At 35.8% G+C, this 21800-nt stretch overlaps 1 protein-coding gene and 1 long non-coding RNA gene across 2 annotated transcripts; one reads left to right on the forward strand and one right to left on the reverse strand.

Moving 5' to 3' along the window:
• Positions 1-955: 955 nt before the first annotated feature.
• Positions 956-2828, reverse strand: LOC133779431 (protein EXPORTIN 1A-like). The gene is made up of 4 exons (XM_062219393.1): positions 2802-2828; positions 1718-1825; positions 1566-1648; positions 956-1136 (listed from the first exon to the last, which is right to left on the reverse strand). The coding sequence occupies exons 1-4, from the start codon at positions 2811-2813 to the stop codon at positions 956-958; spliced, it is 384 nt and encodes a 127-aa protein (XP_062075377.1). The 5' UTR covers positions 2814-2828.
• A 14741-nt stretch (positions 2829-17569) lies between these two features.
• Positions 17570-20231, forward strand: LOC133780585 (uncharacterized). The gene is made up of 3 exons (XR_009869427.1): positions 17570-17674; positions 17804-17869; positions 20129-20231. It is a non-coding gene; the product is annotated as an uncharacterized LOC133780585 (long non-coding RNA).
• The last annotated feature ends 1569 nt before the right edge of the window (positions 20232-21800 follow it).

Raw genomic sequence — 21800 nt, forward strand, 5'->3', positions numbered from 1 at the left:
GGAAACATTGTGATTGTATATTATCTTATTAAATCCCTTAAGCAGTGAATGTTGCAATGTATTTAAACAGCAACTTCAAATCTTTGATATTTGACAAGGAAACAATGTGATTCCATATTATCTTATTAAATTCCTTAAGCAGTGCCTTATTGACACATTAAGCCTGTTCTACAACTAAATGAACCATAACTTACAGCCATAAGAGGATGGCCATTGAGATATAAATATAACAAAACGTGGTAAATACTAAGATCAAGAAAGTATAAAGGGAAAAAAGAAAAAAACTTGCCTTATAAAATGAAGTGAAAAACAAAGCCAAATTCTGAATAAAAGCCTGCAGAATAGGTAAGTTAAAAAACAAAAGACATTGCCAGAAATAAAGAAATATTGAGCGAACACATAAAAAATGGTCTTCATTAAATTTTGAAGCGCCAAAAACAACTTTACCTGCTCTTCGCGGGAACCAATTGCATAAGCCTCAGGAATGTTTGTATTAAGAGGAATCATGGTCTGACCAAAAGGAAGAAAAAAAAATATTAATAGCAACACAGGAACAAGAAATACAATTAAATAAAAGAAAAAACTGGACAATGATGTGATGAGTAAGCCAACCAAAGATTAGTACTACAATAAGCATTTCATTTCGGACCTACCTGTAACAGTTTCATGAATATGGTGTACATCTTAACGTACTGGGCATTGCAGAAATCTCCAAAATTAAGTGCTGCAACCTAAACACCAGTGCAGTGAACTATGAGAACCAGGCACAGTTTTGAAGCAACTCTTAACTAAATCAGCATACAAACACACCTCTGTCAAACACTGAAGAGTGAGATTCCGATACGATGGCATGGGGAAAAAATTCAGCAGCATTTCAAGCTGTTACATAAACAAACACAATCAGAATTTTGCTCAAATGTACTTACTATTTTAAGGAAGTTATTAAGTATTAAATTCAAAGGCAATACAACAACCATCTATCAAGCAAAGCACATACCAATGGAGACTCAAATATATATCCCAGGGGAATCCATGAGAGAAATGCGTGCAATGTGGAGAGTGTTGCACGTATAAGCTCAGTTCTTTGAGAGGCTGATAGTACATATAAGCATAGCTCATGAATGAGTTGAAATTCACTGCAACAACCAATCACATTATGTGTGAGAGATTGGAAAAATCCATAAACATATCATTACGGTAACATGTGACATGCCAATTAGAAAATAAAAGCTAAATATATGATGACTATGAACTGGCAGTACGTGACTACCAGTAGTCCAAGATAAGTGATCAGATCACTTGACTTTGTGGTGGCAGTTCACCCGGAAGACATTGTATCAAAATATGTGTATAATAGTGAATAAAAATAACTTAAAAAGTGCATAATGACTTCTCATCAAAGGTTATCTAAAAGAACTGTCCTTAATATATATATATATATATAATTATAAGCAAATGATAAGTCTACAGAAGGAAAAAAAAAGAGCACTCATGAAACATTACAATATAAAACATGAAATGCATCCCAAAATGAAATAAAAATAAAAAATACATAAATTATCTACCTGTTCAATGATTGTTTAAGCTCCTTTATCTTACTTTGAGTCATCTCTCCTCTTGAGAAATCAAACACCTCTTCACTTAGAAGCTGAAGAAAACATATTCAAGTAATTAGTGCCAACTAACTCTCAATAGTTTAAGAGAGAGAGAGAAAAACCTTCAATATAGCCATGCAATTCTCACAAATTGTTTCACTAGTTTTAGCAGCTGAAACAAGATCAGGAATAAAGCTTTGCCATCTTGCTGGCCAATCATGCTTCAAAATCTGTACATTAAACATAGAGGAAGCAAATTAGGGTTGATTATAGAACTTCAAACAGAGATACAACTCACCAAACAAAGTAGAAAAAACCAATTTGTCAAAATGAGAAAGTTGCAGGTGGGGAAGGGAACACAAAACTAGAAAGAAATGTATTTAATTTTTTGATTTTATAGAACTTCTTGCAATAAACTAATCTCGTGGCCTTGAAATGTATAAAGAAACAGAAAATCAAACTAGACCCAAATTTTAATATGTTTTACATGATTTACATGATTTGGGATTTGCTTTTCTATGATGTAACTAGCTAGCAAGAAAAATTATAGTAGTTTACTACTACTACTACTACTACTACTACTACTAATTTCAAGTAAATTTAAAAAGTTTGTATTATCACAGAGAAAACTAATCCAAAATACAATTTAGATCCTTTACCAAATAGGTGGTGGATTTCTTGATGGCATCCTAGCTAAAATACCCACCAATCAAGTAATTTAAGAAATGGGATTTCTTGATGGCATCCAATCAAACAACGTAATAGCTTTATCAACTTCTCCATGTTTAGAAAACCCATAATTATAGAACTCTAAAATATAACATCTAACTTAGAACTTTCATCAGACAGTTTTCTTGCTTCACTCAGAAACACACAAAAACAAAAATCATTAGCACATACTACAAATATGCAATCTGAATTCCACAGTAAAAATCTTAGTCAAATGAAACTCATAAAATAGTTGGGAAACAGCCAAACTAGTCTTAAAATCAACTACAGTGGCAACAAATCATTCTGATGCTATGCAAAGCCAACATCTTTGAGCTAGATGATAGTTAATAAGTAGAAAATTAATTTTCATCCACTTGACAGTTTCAATCAAATCTCATCAGTCTCTCAGTGTTTTTCTTACACAGAAACTGAGATAAAAATTATCTAGATGTGATTAAAAATAAGAAAAGGATTCCTTAAAAAAAAAAAACTTACCATGCCTTTCATTAAGATCACTAATAGTTGTCTTTTTGTCTAATTCTGATCAAGAGTCCAGTATTACAGTATATCTATAGATAATGAAGCTCAGGGAGGAGGTTTAAGCTCAGTATTACAGTATATCTATATTCGCTCAACTCTATAGACAGATGTAACTAATAAAAGTATATCTCAGAAACAGTATTACATGTATATACCTGAGCGAATATAGAGTTGACTTCAGAAATTTATTCAAAAAAAATCTTAATAAATGAAGACCTGATGCCGTGAGATACTGAGGTGTTGTGCCTACTGCTTGCTGCCATCTGGCTTTTGTGAAGCTTTGAGGTGTCCTTCCGAATTGATGCCATGACTAGTGAGGTGAGCTGCCTTGAAGACCTGGTGTCATGAGAATGCCTCTTGCTTTTTGTCTTTCATAAACCGAAAATCTTGGACTCTTGGAATATTTCTGTACACAACAAAAATAGCACTGAATTTTTTTAAAACAAAACTGTACTTAGAATAGTATTCAAAATATGAAAACTAACAACGGCTTCGAGTACTTGAACTAATTAAGGAAACGTTTCCATTGGTAGTCTTGAAAACAAAATCAAAACCAGACAAGAACAGAACAGAACAGAACATTGAGAAGAAAAAATAATACATAAAAAGATCTAATAACCACCCTTGAGATCGTTGACAACATCATAAGGAATGGGGGTGACAGTTTCCAACTGAGCTCCTTCGACCATGAAACCTGGCTTGAGACCCTCTGGCTGCCTCTTGGTGCTGATGGCCTCACCCTTCAACTTGGCCTCGGCCTTGAGCTTATCGTTCCTTAACTTTTTGTTTCTGAACTCCTCAGTGCATCTAGAGGGTTGGACATGCTCCACACGAACATGAATCCTCTTCTTAATGATGCGGTTCCCAACCTGCTTGTTAACCTCCACGCCAATAGCGCGCTTGGTGATGTTCTAGACACGCCCAGTTCGGCCATGGTAGAACTTGTGGGGCATACCCTTGTGAATGGCGCCGTTAAACTTTCAAATCCATAAATCAACACCAAAAAAAAATCTAAATTGACAAGCTCAGTTACCTTAGTTTACATATAAATCATACTTCAAATATCATAAATTAAAAAAATGGGTTAAAGTTACCTTACTTCACATAATGGACAAACTCGGTTGCCCATCGCCCATGGAGGAAAGGCCTCTGGTTCGCGCTAGGGAGAAGAAAGGGTCAAAGCACTTTGGGGAGCATCTGCTTCGCCCATTATTGCGTCTTTTCATCATCGTCGCAAAGCCCTTTCTTGGGACCCTTCATCATTGATCCTTAGCACCCACATCTGAAAGAGAATGAGAGAGAGAGGTCGGTGAACGATGGTTCCAAACCAGAGAGAGCGAAAGAAATAGTCACTGTGAGTGGGATGAACGAGAGATTGAGAGAAGGCAAGAGATTGTAGTGTGTGTGGCTATTTTTAGAGGGAGAGAAAAAGAGACAGAGAGGAACACGGTTAGGGTTGATTAGTGAAGAAGAAGATACAAGAGAGAGAGAGAGAGATAGGCTAATAGAATATTAGAGGGGGAGATGGAAAAGCTAGTGGCGGGCTGTAAATTTTTACTGTACCGAGCGCGCCTGATTTTTCTATTTAACCATAGCGTTTTTTAAAAATTGTCATTTTTAGGTGTTATATTAGGCTAAAATTCTTGTAGTGACTTTTGCAATAAAAAGTTATTTTTTATTTATTTATTTATTTCAATATTTTTCAATGCAAATTTTTTCTTTTTTTCTTTAATTCAACTTCATCAGGAGAAATAATAGATCATATACATTCACATTACAATCCAGCAAAACAATACAAACTTCCCCTTCTTACAATACAAAACCAATCCAACATAATCAAACATTCATATAAAACCATTCAGTAATGGGTCACATGAAGAGATAAAATTTTCAAGGTGCAAAGGTTTAGATATTGGTTTCATAGAAGAAAAAGATTAGTCATTATGGCTCAAAAATTGGAAACTAGGGAAGTAGATATCATAGGTAGGCTTGAAAGGCTCAAACGATCTAAAGAACATGCCTTAATCATCTTCATAATCACAAGTACTTATGATTTCACCTCAAACAATTAATTAGTGGTTTCTAGAGTGGTTGAGAATATGTATAGATAATAGCATACATAAATCTCTCCAAACACTAATGAAAATGTAAATCCATATGCACTCATCATGTTACAAATCCAAGATCAAGCTTAAGTTACAAGAAAAATAAGAGTTAAGCACACAAATCATGCAAAATTCATCAATTTCTTAGAATTATTCTCATCTCATTAAGAAGTTTTTTCACTGACAAACGACTTTCAACACAACCATGCTTATGAAAACCTAAAAACGAACATAAAATTAAAAAAACTGACATGAGAAACAACTAAACACACAAACACAATAAATAAAAATAAAAATAAGGCAGTTTTCCCTTCCCTCACAATTAATTAAGCATTGTCCTCAAGCAAGTGCTTTGTCTAGCGTTGTTAGCTCAACATAATGCTGCTCTTAAGAACTTTATGTTGGATATTTCAATGAAGTCTCCTTCCCTTTAATCTCACCAGTGGAATCAAACACGTTGATTTGGATAAGTTGACCATCAAATTCCATTGTCAACGTCCTTGCTCTCACATCTAGTTTTGTCTTTTTTGTCATCGAGAATGGCCTCACAAAAAGAAATCAGTGTCAGATTGGGTATTGTGCATCCTCCATTTCAAGTATAGAGAAAACTGCTAGAAAGTGGAGTCCATCAACCTTTACTACACTACTACAAAAAAGGCCTTTTAGGACTCACATTACGAGCCCTAGAAGGGTTTTTAGGGCGAGCCCCCCACGGGCCCCCACGTGCTTTGCGAGCCCTAAAAGAATGTTTTTGTAGAGTCCAAGAACTTTACTTAGCTAATTGTTTAGTAGTATTATAGTATGTTTAGTGTTATCATTGTTACTTTGGATTTTTGGTTCAGACCGGGAGTTATTTGGACACTCATAGTAGTACTTATAGATTTTCTAAGTTTAACCTATAGTTTAAGAATATTAAGTATAACCTAAGGTTTGATTAATGTGACTGATATTAAGGATTATATTATTATATTATAAGGTTTAGACATCAACCAATAGGATTTTAAGCACATGTTTTGAATGGTAATTAAGGATTAAGTATTTTTGAGGATTAAATTAAATAAGGGTAAAAGTTTGAATGTATAGGGTCAGTCAGCAGCTTTGAGCACGTTGAGGGCTTAGTCAAGGCTGTTTACTCCATTCAAACTCAGCTAAAAATGTGTAAATTCGTGTTTAAATATTCAGCGTATGCCGATATATCGCAGCTATAGGGGGCGATATATCGCAGCACGTAGATACGGAAAACACGAATCGATGCACGGTCGCCTCGGGAACAAAGGTCCAGGCGATATATCGCCTATAGGGGGCGATATATCGCCTCCACCAGCATGAATTCAAATACATTTGAATTCTTTTCCCTTCAGCCATTCAAACTCCTTCAACAGTCCAGCATCTTCTGAACGAGTCTTCAGCCTCTGCTGAACGATTATTCAAATGATTTTCACCTAAAAAGCCATTATTTTTATTCAAGTAAAATCAAGATATTTTCATTCCCAAACTCTATAAATAGGACCTAGTACCCAGCCATTATTCACCATTTGCTCTAAGTTCAGAGGCTGCTAGTGTTAAGTGAGTGTGAGAGTGTAAACACTTGGTTTGGGGAAAAACTATAAGCTTAGACATCATAAGCTTATCAAACACTTTGGGAAGTGAGTTCTATAGTGTTTCGGTGAAGGTTAGATTGATCTTGCAATCTTTGAGGTAAACCCAAAACTCTAGTTCTTTTCTGTATTTTTATGTTATTTCCTTTCTCAAAACCTTCTACTCAGTCCCCTAACCTTATTCTTATTTTGGTTAGGGAATCCAAGCTTTTAAGCATATAAGTCGGTAAGTATGTTTTCTATGGTTTAGTCTTTCCATCTCTTTCATTTCATCTCCTTTCTTTAGACTTACTCTTTCTTATGGTTTTAGGAGTGTTCCAACAATCCCAACTCAGTCCATAATCTCGGTAACTTTGGTAAGGAAATAGGCTAGAATCAACATGTTATGTGATTATGTTATCTATATGTTTTATGTTATTAAAAGTGTTATGATATATGTGTATGTTTGTAGGCTTGGGCATATGACCCATATGACTAACAAGACCCCAAATGGGTTATGGGCATATGACCTACTTAGCTAGTAGGACCCCACTAATCCCATGGGCATATGCTTGTTTAGTCTATGGGACCCCAAGTAATAATGGCCATTATAATAAGTGTATGTTATATGTATTATGTTAAGTCTTTATGTTTTCTTATGAAATTATGTATGTGACTTTGTGTTAGATTTTCCTTACTGGGCATTAGGCTCACTCCTTTCTGTTTATGTGCAGGAAAATAAGTTTAGAGGCGGAAAGATTCGTGACGCTTGGAGAATGTATATCGATGATGAATGGAGTCAAGGGGCCGAGCGTTATTCGATTCGAGGATATAGTCTTCCTTTTATGTTTTTATGGTTTTTATGTGTATTTTCCGCATTATTATGTAATGTCTTTTATTTTAAATCTTGTTTTGTTTTAAAGACAATGGGATCCCAAAATCCTTCTCAGTATTCTGTTTATTTGTAAATAACTCTTATTTTTCAAGTTACTCAATAAATTATGGTATTTTCGTAAAAATGTAAGTTTTATGTATAGTTTTGATAATGGTCCAATTAGTCTAGATTAGTGGGTCATTACAGTTGGTATTAGAGCCAAACGGTTCCTTCGCATGAAGTTCTCCTCGATACACATGCTCAAAGCTCCGAATCGGACCGCCAAGTAAGTGTTTAAGTTACAAGTTACAAGTTACTTTGTCTATGTGTATAGCTAACAACTTTAGTGTTTATGTTTCAGTTAAAAATGAATGGAGCTTTAACCTACCAAGATATCTGAGCCATTAAGGCCTTAAAAAGAATAAGGGAGCCAAGAAACACCGTAGGAGCCCTAGAAAGGATTACTCGAAGGTTGCTTTTGTTTCACCAAGCGATAGGTGGCCTTCAAGAGGATAAACAAATAATGCTAAGATCAACGGAACAATATGTATTAGTGATTAGGTTGTTTAAAGATTTCCATCCTGTAATAGCAGCCTTAGAAGAAATATGGGAAGAAATGAATGATGAGGATGAATCACCATTAGCAATGAGATACTATTTCCTCTTAGTTAGGTTCACCGCAAAATTTGAATTTCAATTCACCAAGGAGCAAAAGAATAGGATTCTCATAAACCTTCCTAGAGGGCATTTTGATGCTCATGATAATGATGACTATGAGGCTATAGATGATGATATGTTAGATGACGGATCGGATGTAGAAGATCCCGATTTTTAGATTAGTAGTTTTTATTTGTTTTATTTACTTTTATGTTATGATTGTAATAAGTGAAATTGTTTTCCAAATGAATAAAACATGCTATTTGAATATCATGTGTGAGTTTGAATTTTTTTCACAATCATAATAAATACTAAATAAAATGAATAATGACTGAGTTCGGTGAGGGTGGATACGAATCAATGAACCTGGTTTCCTTGTTGAGAGTTAGGGGGCCTTAGTAGTGGGAACGATTTTACTGATCCCAGCCCTCCCTCAATATGGTTAACTTTGGAACAAAGATAAGTTTCGAGCCTGAGAATTAAGTCATATAGGATGATTAGAAACACACTTAGAAAATAAATATGACTTGTTTTTCTAAGTATAGAAACCCACTCTAATAATAAATAAAGACCTATATAATTTTTCATAAAAAGTCATAATAAATAGGTCCGAGATATGTTTGTTTAGAATAAGTTTTTGCCTTAGAGCCTATTAGGAAAAGTTCTAACATGTTTTTTTAACTGTTAGAACTCTGCTACGATGTCTCTCCGAAGATCTGCTCGCACCAACGGGAACGCTTCCAACGATGTTCCAGCGACCAATGCGGTCCCTACCGTTCGCCGAAGGAGAGTGCGTGTTACTGCTCGCCGCAACGCACTGGTACAGCCAGCTGACAACACTGCAGAGATTGCCAGACTACGACAGCAAGTCGAGGAACTTCTGCAGCAACAACGCCAACAGGCTCAATCTCAGCCTCAGCCTCCGCCACAGCCACAGCCGCAGCCACAGCCAATGGCCCTAGCACCCCAACAAGTCGGTCCATATGGGGGATGGCCTATGACGAACTACGCTCCATATCCTGTACAGCATATGGAGCCGGTGTATGAGAGGTTCCGCAAGCAGCACGCTCCGAACTTCGAAGGGACTACGGACCCCTTTGAAGCAGAAGAATGGCTAAGGAATGTGGAGCCGATCCTAGCCCACATGAACCTTAATAATGCTGACTGCATATCCTGCGTCTCATCTTTACTCAAGAAAGATGCCAGGATATGGTGGGATTTGGTCCAGCAATCCCACGATGCTGCCACCATGACGTGGACCCGATTTGTGGAGCTCTTCCACAAGAAGTACTACAATTCAGCAGTGCTTGCTACGAGAGTTGAGGAGTTCACCAATCTGAAGCAAGGGAACTTAACAGTGGCGGAATATGCTCGTCAGTTCGATCGCTTAGCGAAGTTCGCAGCAGAGTTGGTTCCAACCGACTATCTTAGGGTGAACAAGTTTGTTAGAGGACTTCGCCCGAAGATCGAGATGGGGGTTAAACTAGCAAACCCGGGAAACACTTCATATGCCGACGTTCTTGAGACGGCAATTGAAGTAGAAAGGTTGCAAGCCAACGTGAGCAAAGAAGAAGCCAGCAAGTCGGAACCTAGGCAGCAGAGCCAACCTCAGGCCAGTCGGAACAACAATCAGTCCAGCAACAGTCAGTCCAACAACAACGGTAACGGACAGAAGAGAAGGCATCCTGACAACAAGCAAGCCGACAACAATAAAAGGGCACGACCAAGTAATGGGGGAAATAGGTCGGGCTACGTGGAATACCCGCCATGTGCCAAATGTCAGAAGAAGCACCCCGGAGAATGTCGTGCCAACACCAAGGAGTGTTTCAACTGTGGTCAAGAAGGGCATCGTAAAAGAGACTGTCCTCAGCAAAAGCCGGAAGGAAAGAAGGACGAAAAGATGGTTCCTGCTCGGGTTTTTGCTTTAACCCAAGGAGAGGCGGATGCTAGCAACAAGGTGGTCACAGGTCAGGTTTCCATCCTCAATAATTTTTGTCATGTATTATTTGATTCGGGAGCCACTCATTCGTATATTTCGTTAGGAATGATAGATAAACTAGACAAACCTAGTGAAAGATTTAGAACTAGGTTTGCAACCGAGTTGCCTTCGGGCAAAGTAGTTCTATCATCACGAATTGTACGAGGCGTACCAATCAAGATTGAGGACAAGGAACTAGAAGGAGACCTGATAGAGCTGGTGATCAAAGACTTCGACGTCATACTAGGCATGGATTGGCTAGCACGGCATGGCGCAACGATCGACTGCAGACGCAAGAAGGTGACATTCGATACTCCTGACGGCCAGAAACTGTGCTTCATGGGACAAGCTTCAGGACTACGCACACCGTTAGTATCATCTCTCAAAGCTCAGAGAATGATGGAGAAAGGATGCCAAGCATTCTTAGCCAACATCACGAATGTGGAGAAGGAGACATCACTCAAAGTTGGAGATGTTCGAGTCATACAAGAATTTCCAGAAGTATTTCCCGATGACTTGCCAGGATTGCCGCCAACTAGAGAAATAGACTTCACGATAGAATTAGTACCGGGCATCGAGCCTATCTCTAAGGCACCATACCGGATGGCACCTACGGAACTCAAGGAGTTAAAGACGCAGCTACAAGAACTCCTGGACTTGGGTTTCATTAGGCCAAGCCATTCACCATGGGGAGCTCCGGTACTATTCGTGAAGAAGAAGGACGGAAGTATGCGCATGTGCATAGACTACCATGAGCTGAATAAAGTAACGATTAAGAACAAATACCCGCTACCTCGGATTGATGATTTGTTTGATCAACTCCGAGGCGCGACTGTATTCTCTAAGATCGATTTACGGTCCGGGTATCATCAGCTCAAGGTAAAGGGGGAAGATATTCCTAAGACAGCCTTTAGGACTCGTTATGGACATTACGAGTTCTTGGTTATGTCTTTTGGTTTTACTAACGCGCCAGCCGCGTTTATGGACTTAATGAATAGGGTCTTCAAGGACTACTTGGATAAATTCGTCGTTGTGTTCATCGACGACATTTTAATTTACTCCAAGGATGAAGTGGAGCACGAGGAACACTTGAGGATAATTTTGACGCGATTGAAGGAGCACCAACTCTACGCGAAGTTCAAGAAATGCGAGTTTTGGCTCTCACAAGTGGCGTTCCTCGGGCACATCATATCGAAAGACGGAGTTGCCGTGGATCCATCGAAGGTAGAGGCCGTGAAGGATTGGCCTAGACCAAAGAACGCGTCGGAAGTAAGAAGCTTCTTAGGGCTAGCAGGTTACTATAGAAAGTTTGTAGAGGGCTTTTCTAAAATAGCCACTCCACTCACCAACTTGACCCGGAAGCAACAAAAGTTTAACTGGAATGATAAGTGTGAGGAAAGCTTCCAGTTGCTTAAGGATAAACTTTGCTCAACACCAGTACTTAGTGTCCCAACACCCAACGACAAGTTCGTTGTCTACTGTGATGCATCAAAGTTAGGATTGGGATGCGTACTGATGCAGAATGACAAGGTGATAGCCTACGCCTCACGTCAGTTAAAGGAGTATGAACAACGCTATCCTACTCACGATATGGAGTTGGCAGCGGTGGTCTTTGCGTTAAAAATCTGGCGCCATTATCTTTACGGAGAACGGTGCGAGATTTATACGGACCACAAAAGTTTAAAATACTTCTTTACTCAGAAGGAGCTTAACATGAGGCAGCGCAGGTGGTTAGAGTTAGTAAAGGATTACGACTGCGAAATCCTATACCACCCGGGGAAGGCAAACGTAGTTGCCGATGCACTTAGCCGAAAAAGTTATGGGAACTTAGCAGCCTTATCCGGAATAGAAAAGCCACTGCAACAGGAGCTTATCAGTGCCGGAATAGAAGTTGTTGTAGGCAAGCTGGCTAACTTGTCTATCCAATCGAATCTGCTAGAAGACATACGAAATGGTCAGAGACATGATGATTCACTAGCAACGCACATGGATGCAGTCAGAGAAGGAAAGACTACAGATTTCTCAATATCCAGTCAAGGTTTATTGAGATATAAGGATCGGGTATGCGTGCCAGACAATCAGAGTATTAAGAAGACAATCCTAGAAGAAGCGCACAATACTCCGTACTCAGTTCATCCAGGGTCTACCAAGATGACTCATGACATCAAGGCAGTCTATTGGTGGCCAGGGATGAAGAAGGACATAGCGGAGTATGTATCTAAGTGTCTGGTATGCCAGCAAGTGAAGGCGGAGCATCAGCGGCCTGCAGGATTATTGCAACCGCTTAGCATACTAGAATGGAAGTGGGATGATATAGCCATGGACTTCGTGACGGGTCTGCCAAAGACGAATAAGCAGCATGATTCTGCTTGGATAGTCATAGATAGACTAACCAAGTCGGCTCATTTTCTGCCTGTTAAGACTTCTTATACGGCAGACCAATATGCAGACATCTACATCCAAGAGATTGTACGATTGCATGGAATCCCCAAGACAATAGTATCAGATAGAGGATCAGTGTTTACGTCAAGATTTTGGAGAAGCTTACAGCAAGCCATGGGTACTAAGTTAAGTCTTAGTACAGCTTTCCATCCTCAGACAGATGGGCAGTCCGAGGGTACGATTCAGATTTTAGAAGATATGCTACGCGCTTGTGTACTCGACTTCGGAGGATCGTGGAACAAGTACTTACCGCTGATCGAGTTCTCGTACAACAACAGCTACTAGTTGACGATCGAGATGGCACCTTATGAGTTGCTATATGGAAGAAGGTGCCGATCACCGTTGCACTGGGACGAGGTAGAAGAAAGGCAGCTTCTAGGGCCCGAAGCTGTTAGGCAAGCTCAAGAAGCAGTAACGCTTATTAGACAGCGTATGCTTGCTGCTCAAAGCCGACAGAAAAGCTATGCAGATACCAAGAGACGCGATGTGGAGTTCCAAGTTGGAGATCAAGTCTTCCTGAAGATATCTCCTATGAAGGGTGTCAAGCGGTTCGGGAAGAAAGGCAAGCTCAGTCCCCGATTCTTAGGTCCTTTTGAGATATTGGACAAAGTGGGACCAGTTGCGTATAGACTAGCCCTACCTCCAGCACTAGCCGATAGTCACAACGTCTTCCACATCTCGATGTTACGCAAGTATGTGTCAAACCCATCTCACGTCCTCAAGTACGATACCATAGCACTCCAGAAAGACTTAAGTTACGAGGAACGACCGGTTAGCATCCTAGATAGGGGGATGAAGCAGTTACGGTCCAAGAGCTTTCCTATAGTTAAAGTCCTATGGAGCAATAGTTCTGAACGCGAGGCAACGTGGGAGTTGGAAGAGGACATGCAGAGCTGGTATCCAGAATTATTTGGCAAGTAAATTTCGAGGACGAAATTCTTTTTAGTAGGGGAGAATTGTAGAGTCCAAGAACTTTACTTAGCTAATTGTTTAGTAGTATTATAGTATGTTTAGTGTTATCATTGTTACTTTGGATTTTTGGTTCAGACCGGGAGTTATTTGGACACTCATAGTAGTACTTATAGATTTTCTAAGTTTAACCTATAGTTTAAGAATATTAAGTATAACCTAAGGTTTGATTAATGTGACTGATATTAAGGATTATATTATTATATTATAAGGTTTAGACATCAACCAATAGGATTTTAAGCACATGTTTTGAATGGTAATTAAGGATTAAGTATTTTTGAGGATTAAATTAAATAAGGGTAAAAGTTTGAATGTATAGGGTCAGTCAGCAGCTTTGAGCACGTTGAGGGCTTAGTCAAGGCTGTTTACTCCATTCAAACTCAGCTAAAAATGTGTAAATTCGTGTTTAAATATTCAGCGTATGCCGATATATCGCAGCTATAGGGGGCGATATATCGCAGCACGTAGATACGGAAAACACGAATCGATGCACGGTCGCCTCGGGAACAAAGGTCCAGGCGATATATCGCCTATAGGGGGCGATATATCGCCTCCACCAGCATGAATTCAAATACATTTGAATTCTTTTCCCTTCAGCCATTCAAACTCCTTCAACAGTCCAGCATCTTCTGAACGAGTCTTCAGCCTCTGCTGAACGATTATTCAAATGATTTTCACCTAAAAAGCCATTATTTTTATTCAAGTAAAATCAAGATATTTTCATTCCCAAACTCTATAAATAGGACCTAGTACCCAGCCATTATTCACCATTTGCTCTAAGTTCAGAGGCTGCTAGTGTTAAGTGAGTGTGAGAGTGTAAACACTTGGTTTGGGGAAAAACTATAAGCTTAGACATCATAAGCTTATTAAACACTTTGGGAAGTGAGTTCTATAGTGTTTCAGTGAAGGTTAGATTGATCTTGCAATCTTTGAGGTAAACCCAAAACTCTAGTTCTTTTCTGTATTTTTATGTTATTTCCTTTCTCAAAACCTTCTACTCAGTCCCCTAACCTTATTCTTATTTTGGTTAGGGAATCCAAGCTTTTAAGCATATAAGTCGGTAAGTATGTTTTCTATGGTTTAGTCTTTCCATCTCTTTCATTTCATCTCCTTTCTTTAGACTTACTCTTTCTTATGGTTTTAGGAGTGTTCCAACAATCCCAACTCAGTCCATAATCTCGGTAACTTTGGTAAGGAAATAGGCTAGAATCAACATGTTATGTGATTATGTTATCTATATGTTTTATGTTATTAAAAGTGTTATGATATATGTGTATGTTTGTAGGCTTGGGCATATGACCCATATGACTAACAAGACCCCAAATGGGTTATGGGCATATGACCTACTTAGCTAGTAGGACCCCACTAATCCCATGGGCATATGCTTGTTTAGTCTATGGGACCCCAAGTAATAATGGCCATTATAATAAGTGTATGTTATATGTATTATGTTAAGTCTTTATGTTTTCTTATGAAATTATGTATGTGACTTTGTGTTAGATTTTCCTTACTGGGCATTAGGCTCACTCCTTTCTGTTTATGTGCAGGAAAATAAGTTTAGAGGCGGAAAGATTCGTGACGCTTGGAGAATGTATATCGATGATGAATGGAGTCAAGGGGCCGAGCGTTATTCGATTCGAGGATATAGTCTTCCTTTTATGTTTTTATGGTTTTTATGTGTATTTTCCGCATTATTATGTAATGTCTTTTATTTTAAATCTTGTTTTGTTTTAAAGACAATGGGATCCCAAAATCCTTCTCAGTATTCTGTTTATTTGTAAATAACTCTTATTTTTCAAGTTACTCAATAAATTATGGTATTTTCGTAAAAATGTAAGTTTTATGTATAGTTTTGATAATGGTCCAATTAGTCTAGATTAGTGGGTCATTACAGTTTTTAGGGGTCGCACTGCGTACCCAAAAAGATCTAGTTTAGTGCCTTTAAATAAAGGTTTTAGGGCACTCTTCACGTGCCCTAAGAGAATTTTTTAGGGGTGCAATTTGTGTCCTTAAAAGTTATATTTTTAATTTTTTAAAAATTAATTAATATTTATTTTTAATTAAACATTATGATTTAAATGAAACATTTATATACAAATCTGAAAACTTATAAATTAAAATAACAAAACTTATACATTCAACGAGATAGTTTACAAATCTAAAAAAAAAATTTGGAACAAATATGAATAATCTGGAAACTTATACATTAAATTTTTTATAATTCTACCTAATCCTTGAAAAGAAACAATTACGGTTTGGGCCCTTTTCGTATTAGTCTAAGTACAATATATGTATAATTCAAGAAGAGTCAATTCAATAAGTTTACAATAATTCTATACAAAGTCTCCAACATCCACTATACATAAGGAAATGGAGAAAAAAAAACTATAAATTAGATAACAATTTATTTCAAGCACCAACAAATTCATCATCTTTTGAAATAGTCTACAAGAACAAAGGCAATATTAGGAGGAAAAGGTCCCAAGAACAAAGGCAAATAATCTTAGAATCTTGATGTTTACATTATGCATTACAAATATAGCAAAAAAGATAAGCCTTATAAGATGTTTGGACCATTTCTTCCCATCAAGTCCATCTATGCTAGCCTCTTGCAGCTAGCATCAACCCATCATTTCTTGTTCGCTTCTTCAAACTAACTAGTTCATAGAATAATTTAGGATACAAGTAAACTGAGAGAAATAACACAGCCAATTTAGAAATCAGTCAAGAAAATATTGTTTACAATCTTATTTTAATCTTATGCATCATACTAGAAGAATTAGAGATACCTGCAGATTCTTGTTGCATAATAAAATGGAAAAGGAATAAAGATACATAACCAACCTATTTTCTGGGATGAGCTTCAGAATATTAAAGGACTTTAAGTTCTTCGAAGCAGTAAGCATGACCAATCCTTTGGGGCATATATAAAGTCTGGCCTTGACCTTATTTCTATTTGATTAGGTACCTATAACCACTAAGTACGAAAAATATGTTAGTTAAGGCAATTTTATCATAGCATATATATGCAAGCATTAGAAAGATAAAAATTAAGACACTGCCACACATACAAATTTCAATGCTCACAAAAACTAAGACACTGCCACACATACACAAATTTAATTTAGGATGTAGATATTAATGGTCAATGCTAAAAATTGGCAAACTTACCATTCTCCTACCATCGAAAATATTAATGGTCAATGCTAAAATATGCTTTTTGTTTAATAACTAATTTTAAACATTTACTCATCATATATTAACAGTTATATTTCATTCGAATTTTGCACATATAGAAAATGAAACATATGCAGTGCACCAAATTTTTTTTTTAGATTATTTAAATTTTTGTGATTTATTTTATTTAAATGTTAAGTGTGATGAATTGTTTTATTTAAGTGTTGTTATTTTATTTAGTTGATTGTTTGTTTTATTTGATTGTTTATTATTTTATTTAATTGTTAGAATTGTTTGGTATAATCTTTTGAATTTAAATTTGTTAATTGTTTGTTTGGTTAATTAATTTAATAAGTGAATAGTGTGTAACATGTGTTATTTTACTATAAGTGTTACATTTTAAATAGATGTGACAATTGAGGTAATTATGTGAGTTATGATTGAATGCACTAAGGTGCATGGTAGATAGTGATGCACTCTAGTGTTTTAGTGTGTGCTAGTACATGGTAATAAGGTGCACATGTGTGGATTTTCTACACATTTTATGATTGCCATTTATGATATTTTTGGGTAGTTTATTTTAATAAGTAGCGAATTAAAGAAAAATAAAATAAAAATAAAGGAAATGGCATGTAGTGTGGATGTGTATGTGTAGTGGGAAAAGAATGGTTTATTCCATTTATTTTCTTGATTCAATTAAATTAAAATTAGAAGACCATGGTTATTTTAGGTAAGGATGTGATCATCTTTTTATTCCTTTCCATTTAAAGATAAAAACAATTATACAAAAATTAAGAGAAAATATGGAGAGAATAGGAAACTTACCTTTTCTTTTTATTAAGCCATTATGAGAGAATAAGGATAAAGGGGAAAGGAAAGAGGGGAAAGGAAAGAGGGGAAGAGCCATTTGCTCTTGTGGCTGCCGAAATTAGAGAGAGAGAGAGAGAGAGAGAGAGAGAGAGAGAGAGAGAGAGAGAGTGGCGTGTAGAGAGAGAGGGAGAAGAAGAAAGAAAGAAAGAAGAAGAAGGTGAAGAGGAACCCATCTTAGAGTATGTCTCTTGTTTTTCTTGTTTGTCTAATCTCTTTTTATTGATTATATGTTATTGACTTGTTTATTTGTTGTGTGTGTTTGGGTTCTTTCTCCTCCTCATGGTGGTTTTCAAATAAAAAAACCCTAGGCTTGAACAAGGGTGTGAAGTTTGGGTGTTGATCTTATTGTGTTCTTGATTTTACAATCAAGAGAGGTAATGGTCTTTCTTAGCCTATATATTGGTTTTGATGGGTTTGTCTTTGAGGTTTTTGATGGTGATGCTAATGGTTGATTATTGTAGGATTGATGATTATGATTTGTATATTTTGAGAATATGATTTGTTTAAAAAGGGTTCATGGGTATGATTGAGGGAATGGATTTGATAGGTTTTATAATGAGGATATATGTTATGTTTATATTGCTATGGTTGTCTTTTTAATCTTTGATTTATGTAAATGGTAAATGATGATTTTAGAAAAATGATAAGAATTATGTTAGGGTTTTTTTAAAGGCATGTTCATGAGATATGGTGTTATGAATTTATGTATGCTATTGCCATGGTTATTGTTGTTGGATTTCATGTGTAGATTCAATGGAATAGAAAATTGGTTTTATAAGATTTCATGTGAATATGTTAGTAATATTAGAATCATGTATATAATAAGAGTATGATGAGATTTTGGACATGTATGATTTTATGTGAAATTTTTGGGATAAAAGATGAGTTTCATGAGAAATTTAGCTTGCTGATTTTTGCAAATAATTGGGTAAAAGTTTGATTTAAAAATGATTTGCATGCATAAGTAATGTCCTTGATGTTATGTAAATTTTATGGAATTAAAAGGGGATTTTAAGTCTCATTAAAATGATATTTTACTCAAATAATTACCTACAGAATTTTTATTGATTTTTGAGAAAATATGAGCTTTTAAATTGAATATGGCAATTTTTAATGATAAAAATAGTTGCTGGAATTTTTGTAAGAAAATATGAAGTGAGTTTCACTAAAATGAATTTGATGAGTTTTTGGATTAAATTATTTTTCCTAAGTTATGGTAATATTGAAAAATGTTATTTTTAATGGTATGAATGCATATTTTGATAAGTTATGATTTTTCCTTTGTTTTGATTGAGAAAAATATTTAGATTCTATTTATTTGTGATTTTTTGAGGAAAATAAATGGTGGCTGAAAATTTGTTTTAAAAAGGTTGAAAAAAATTGTTATTTAATTGTCACATATGGATTTTTGTTACATAAAACTAAGTCTTAAATAATTTAAAGAAAAATGTATTTTCCACACTTAAAAATATATATTTTTCTCACCTCATTTATGTAACACAATGATAAAATTTATATTTCTAAAGAAACATATTAAAAATAGGCATTTTAATTAAATCCAAGCTTTTTCGTTAATTCTTTGTAATTTGAGATTAATGAATGAAATTTATCACATATTTTATTTTTGAGCTAAAATAAAATAATTTTATAAAATAAAATAATGTTTTGAGAAATTTAATCAACTTAGAAATTTTAAGAAAAATAAAGCATGTAATAAGTCTATTGATTTTAAAACAATAAAAGTAAGAAGTGTAGAATTATCGTTTTTGAAAACGTCTCTATTACACAATGTTCCCACGTATGCATGTTACATGCAACTCCACTTTTACGTCCAAAATTATGTTTATTATTCAACTATGTGGTTTTTATAAAACGATCATGCTAGTAAAATGGGTAAAATGAGCATTATTCTTTTCATGGCTTTATGTGTAGTTAAGAATAATTGCATGTTATGTGTAACAGTTATTATGTGTGCATGGCCCATGCACACGTGAGTTGTGTGGAAGGGCAAAATAGTAATTTTATGAACCTAAGAAATGTTATTTTGATTATGATATAGGCTCATTGAAAGATTGTGAAATTTCTTAGCTTGGACCTGAGGTAAGGAAGTTGGATAGATTCTATGATTTTATGCTATGAATAGTAAGACTGTTGTATGAATGAATTGTTATGAATTATGAATGCCATAACGTGATGATATGTTGAATGTGATATGTGTATGGATGTTAGATACATCAAACAGATTACGATGTTAGATACATCAAATAGATTACGATGTCAGATACATCGAACGAGTTACTAAGGACATTAAGACGTAACTCCTAGGGCGGACGCGCCGAGGTTATTCAAGGACCAGTGATCTCCTGTTTACCTCATAGGGTGACATGGATAACTAGCGATCCATGCTCATCATGTATGCTGTATGTTTGTGATATGATGATATGTTACGATTATGTTATGATATGATGATATGTTACGATTATGTTATGATATGATGATATGTTACGATTATGTTATGTTATACCATGATGTTTTAGATGAACGTTAGTGTTTGTTTTTGTTGTATTCTTACTTGCTTATTTGTTTGTACTTCCTTACTGGGCTTTTAGCTCACCCCCTTACTTTCCTTCCAGGTAGCAAATAGGATTTCTTTATGGCACGCGTGGTGACGTGAGGAGTTCTATCATCATGGGGTGTATGGCGTGGGGTAATCCTATGGACGGAAAAAAGATCAACGTAGAACGCCATTTAAATTATGTTTTGTTTTTAAGAGACTTTCCTAAATTATCAGTGGGACTCAGTTATTTAAATTTTGGTTTCTTTGAACTTTGCATAAAAATCTATGTTTTATTTTAAAACTTATGGCGCCAACTTGTATGGTTTTAAACAAGTCCCCCTGAGACTTTGATAATTAATGATATTCTTTTATAAACTATGTTATGCGAATGTTTTGTAAGTATTAGTCTAGGGCGTTCGTTACAACATATCAAGTTGATTTTGTTTTGAAACTGACATGAGAAAAGAGGAATCAAAACACTTTTCTTTTTCATTATAAATACAACAAGCACAACCAACAAATTCTTTAATAACAATTTCAGCACATTTATATAAATACCATACTTATTAGCTAGAGTCACTTTCGTTCGTATGTTGTTCCCAAGTAGAATAACACAATAAAAAATCACAAAAACTCAATTATGAACAAGAAAGCTAGCTAGATACGCATTTAATGAAATAGTGAAATATCTTATGAACATGACAATGAGCAGAAGGATAGACTAAAACAACTACTAAACAAGTTAAAAAAGTCAACATGTGAAATTCCGTTTTTAGTAATTACCAAATTAATTAAACCATGTGAATTAATTAAAGTGCGGAATGGTAATTAAATGTTTAGACAGATGTCCGTTCTGTCGGGATAGAAACCACACTTGTCACGACAGAAAATGAATATAATAAAAAGACACTGCAAAAACAATTAAAGAACACAACGAATTTTTACAAGGTTCAGAAACCCTTTCGGATAACCTACTCCTTGGAGCCACGCCCAGAGAATAAAATCAATTAATAAAGAATCACAAGTACAAAATATTGACATATACAAAACAAGACACCCTCTTGAGATTTACCGCAACTTTGTTGTACTTCTCTTCACCAATTTGATTTTGATTGAAACGCTCAGCCACTTGAACTCCCTTCAATGGCTCGAGTGCTTGCATCCTCCCGACGCAAGGCTTGTAAAAATCCTCTCCCGAAGATTATAAAGTTGTGTTCAAATTACAAAGTGTATTCACTCATGAACGTGGTATAAACTCACGACAAATACTAAACACTCATTTTTTCACAAGATCACGTAAATACTATGATCTTGAATACAAAGAAGGAACTCTCACAAATATTACAATACACTCACAAATTATGCATCTAAGAGTTCATTTTTTCTCAAAGCCTTACAGATATATTTATAGAGTCCATTTTGTGCTCATAAAGGCTGAGAGGGAATCTCCTAATAAAGGCAAGAATATTTGAAGATATTATTGATTGATGAAGAATTGCCTTTTTTAGAAGATGCTGATCCGACAGAGACGAGTTTGGTGGAGACAGCTAATACCTGTGTCAGATCAAAATGCTCAAGATAGAAATAATAATTAATGATTGCAAAGATTCAGTTTCTTGATATTTATAATCTTGAGTTGCATGAAAATATACAGTCAAATATTCCAGAAATGACTTTGAGTAAGTACTGAATATTTGCAAGAAATAACTTCCCTTAATAAGGAAGCTAAATAATCCGAAAATCACAAG

This window comes from Humulus lupulus, chromosome 5 (genome assembly GCF_963169125.1).
Source record: "Humulus lupulus chromosome 5, drHumLupu1.1, whole genome shotgun sequence".
Taxonomy (NCBI): Eukaryota; Viridiplantae; Streptophyta; class Magnoliopsida; order Rosales; family Cannabaceae; genus Humulus; species Humulus lupulus.

What these genes read in the sequence shown, in the direction of transcription:
- LOC133779431 (XM_062219393.1), bottom strand. An exon ending in ATTGCATGGCTATATTGAAG is followed by an intron (nt 1,649 to 1,717) that starts GTTTTTCTCTCT and finishes TGTTTTCTTCAG; the next exon opens with CTTCTAAGTGAAGAGGTGTT. An exon ending in CTTAAACAATCATTGAACAG is followed by an intron (nt 1,137 to 1,565) that starts GTAGATAATTTA and finishes TGGTTGTTGCAG; the next exon opens with TGAATTTCAACTCATTCATG.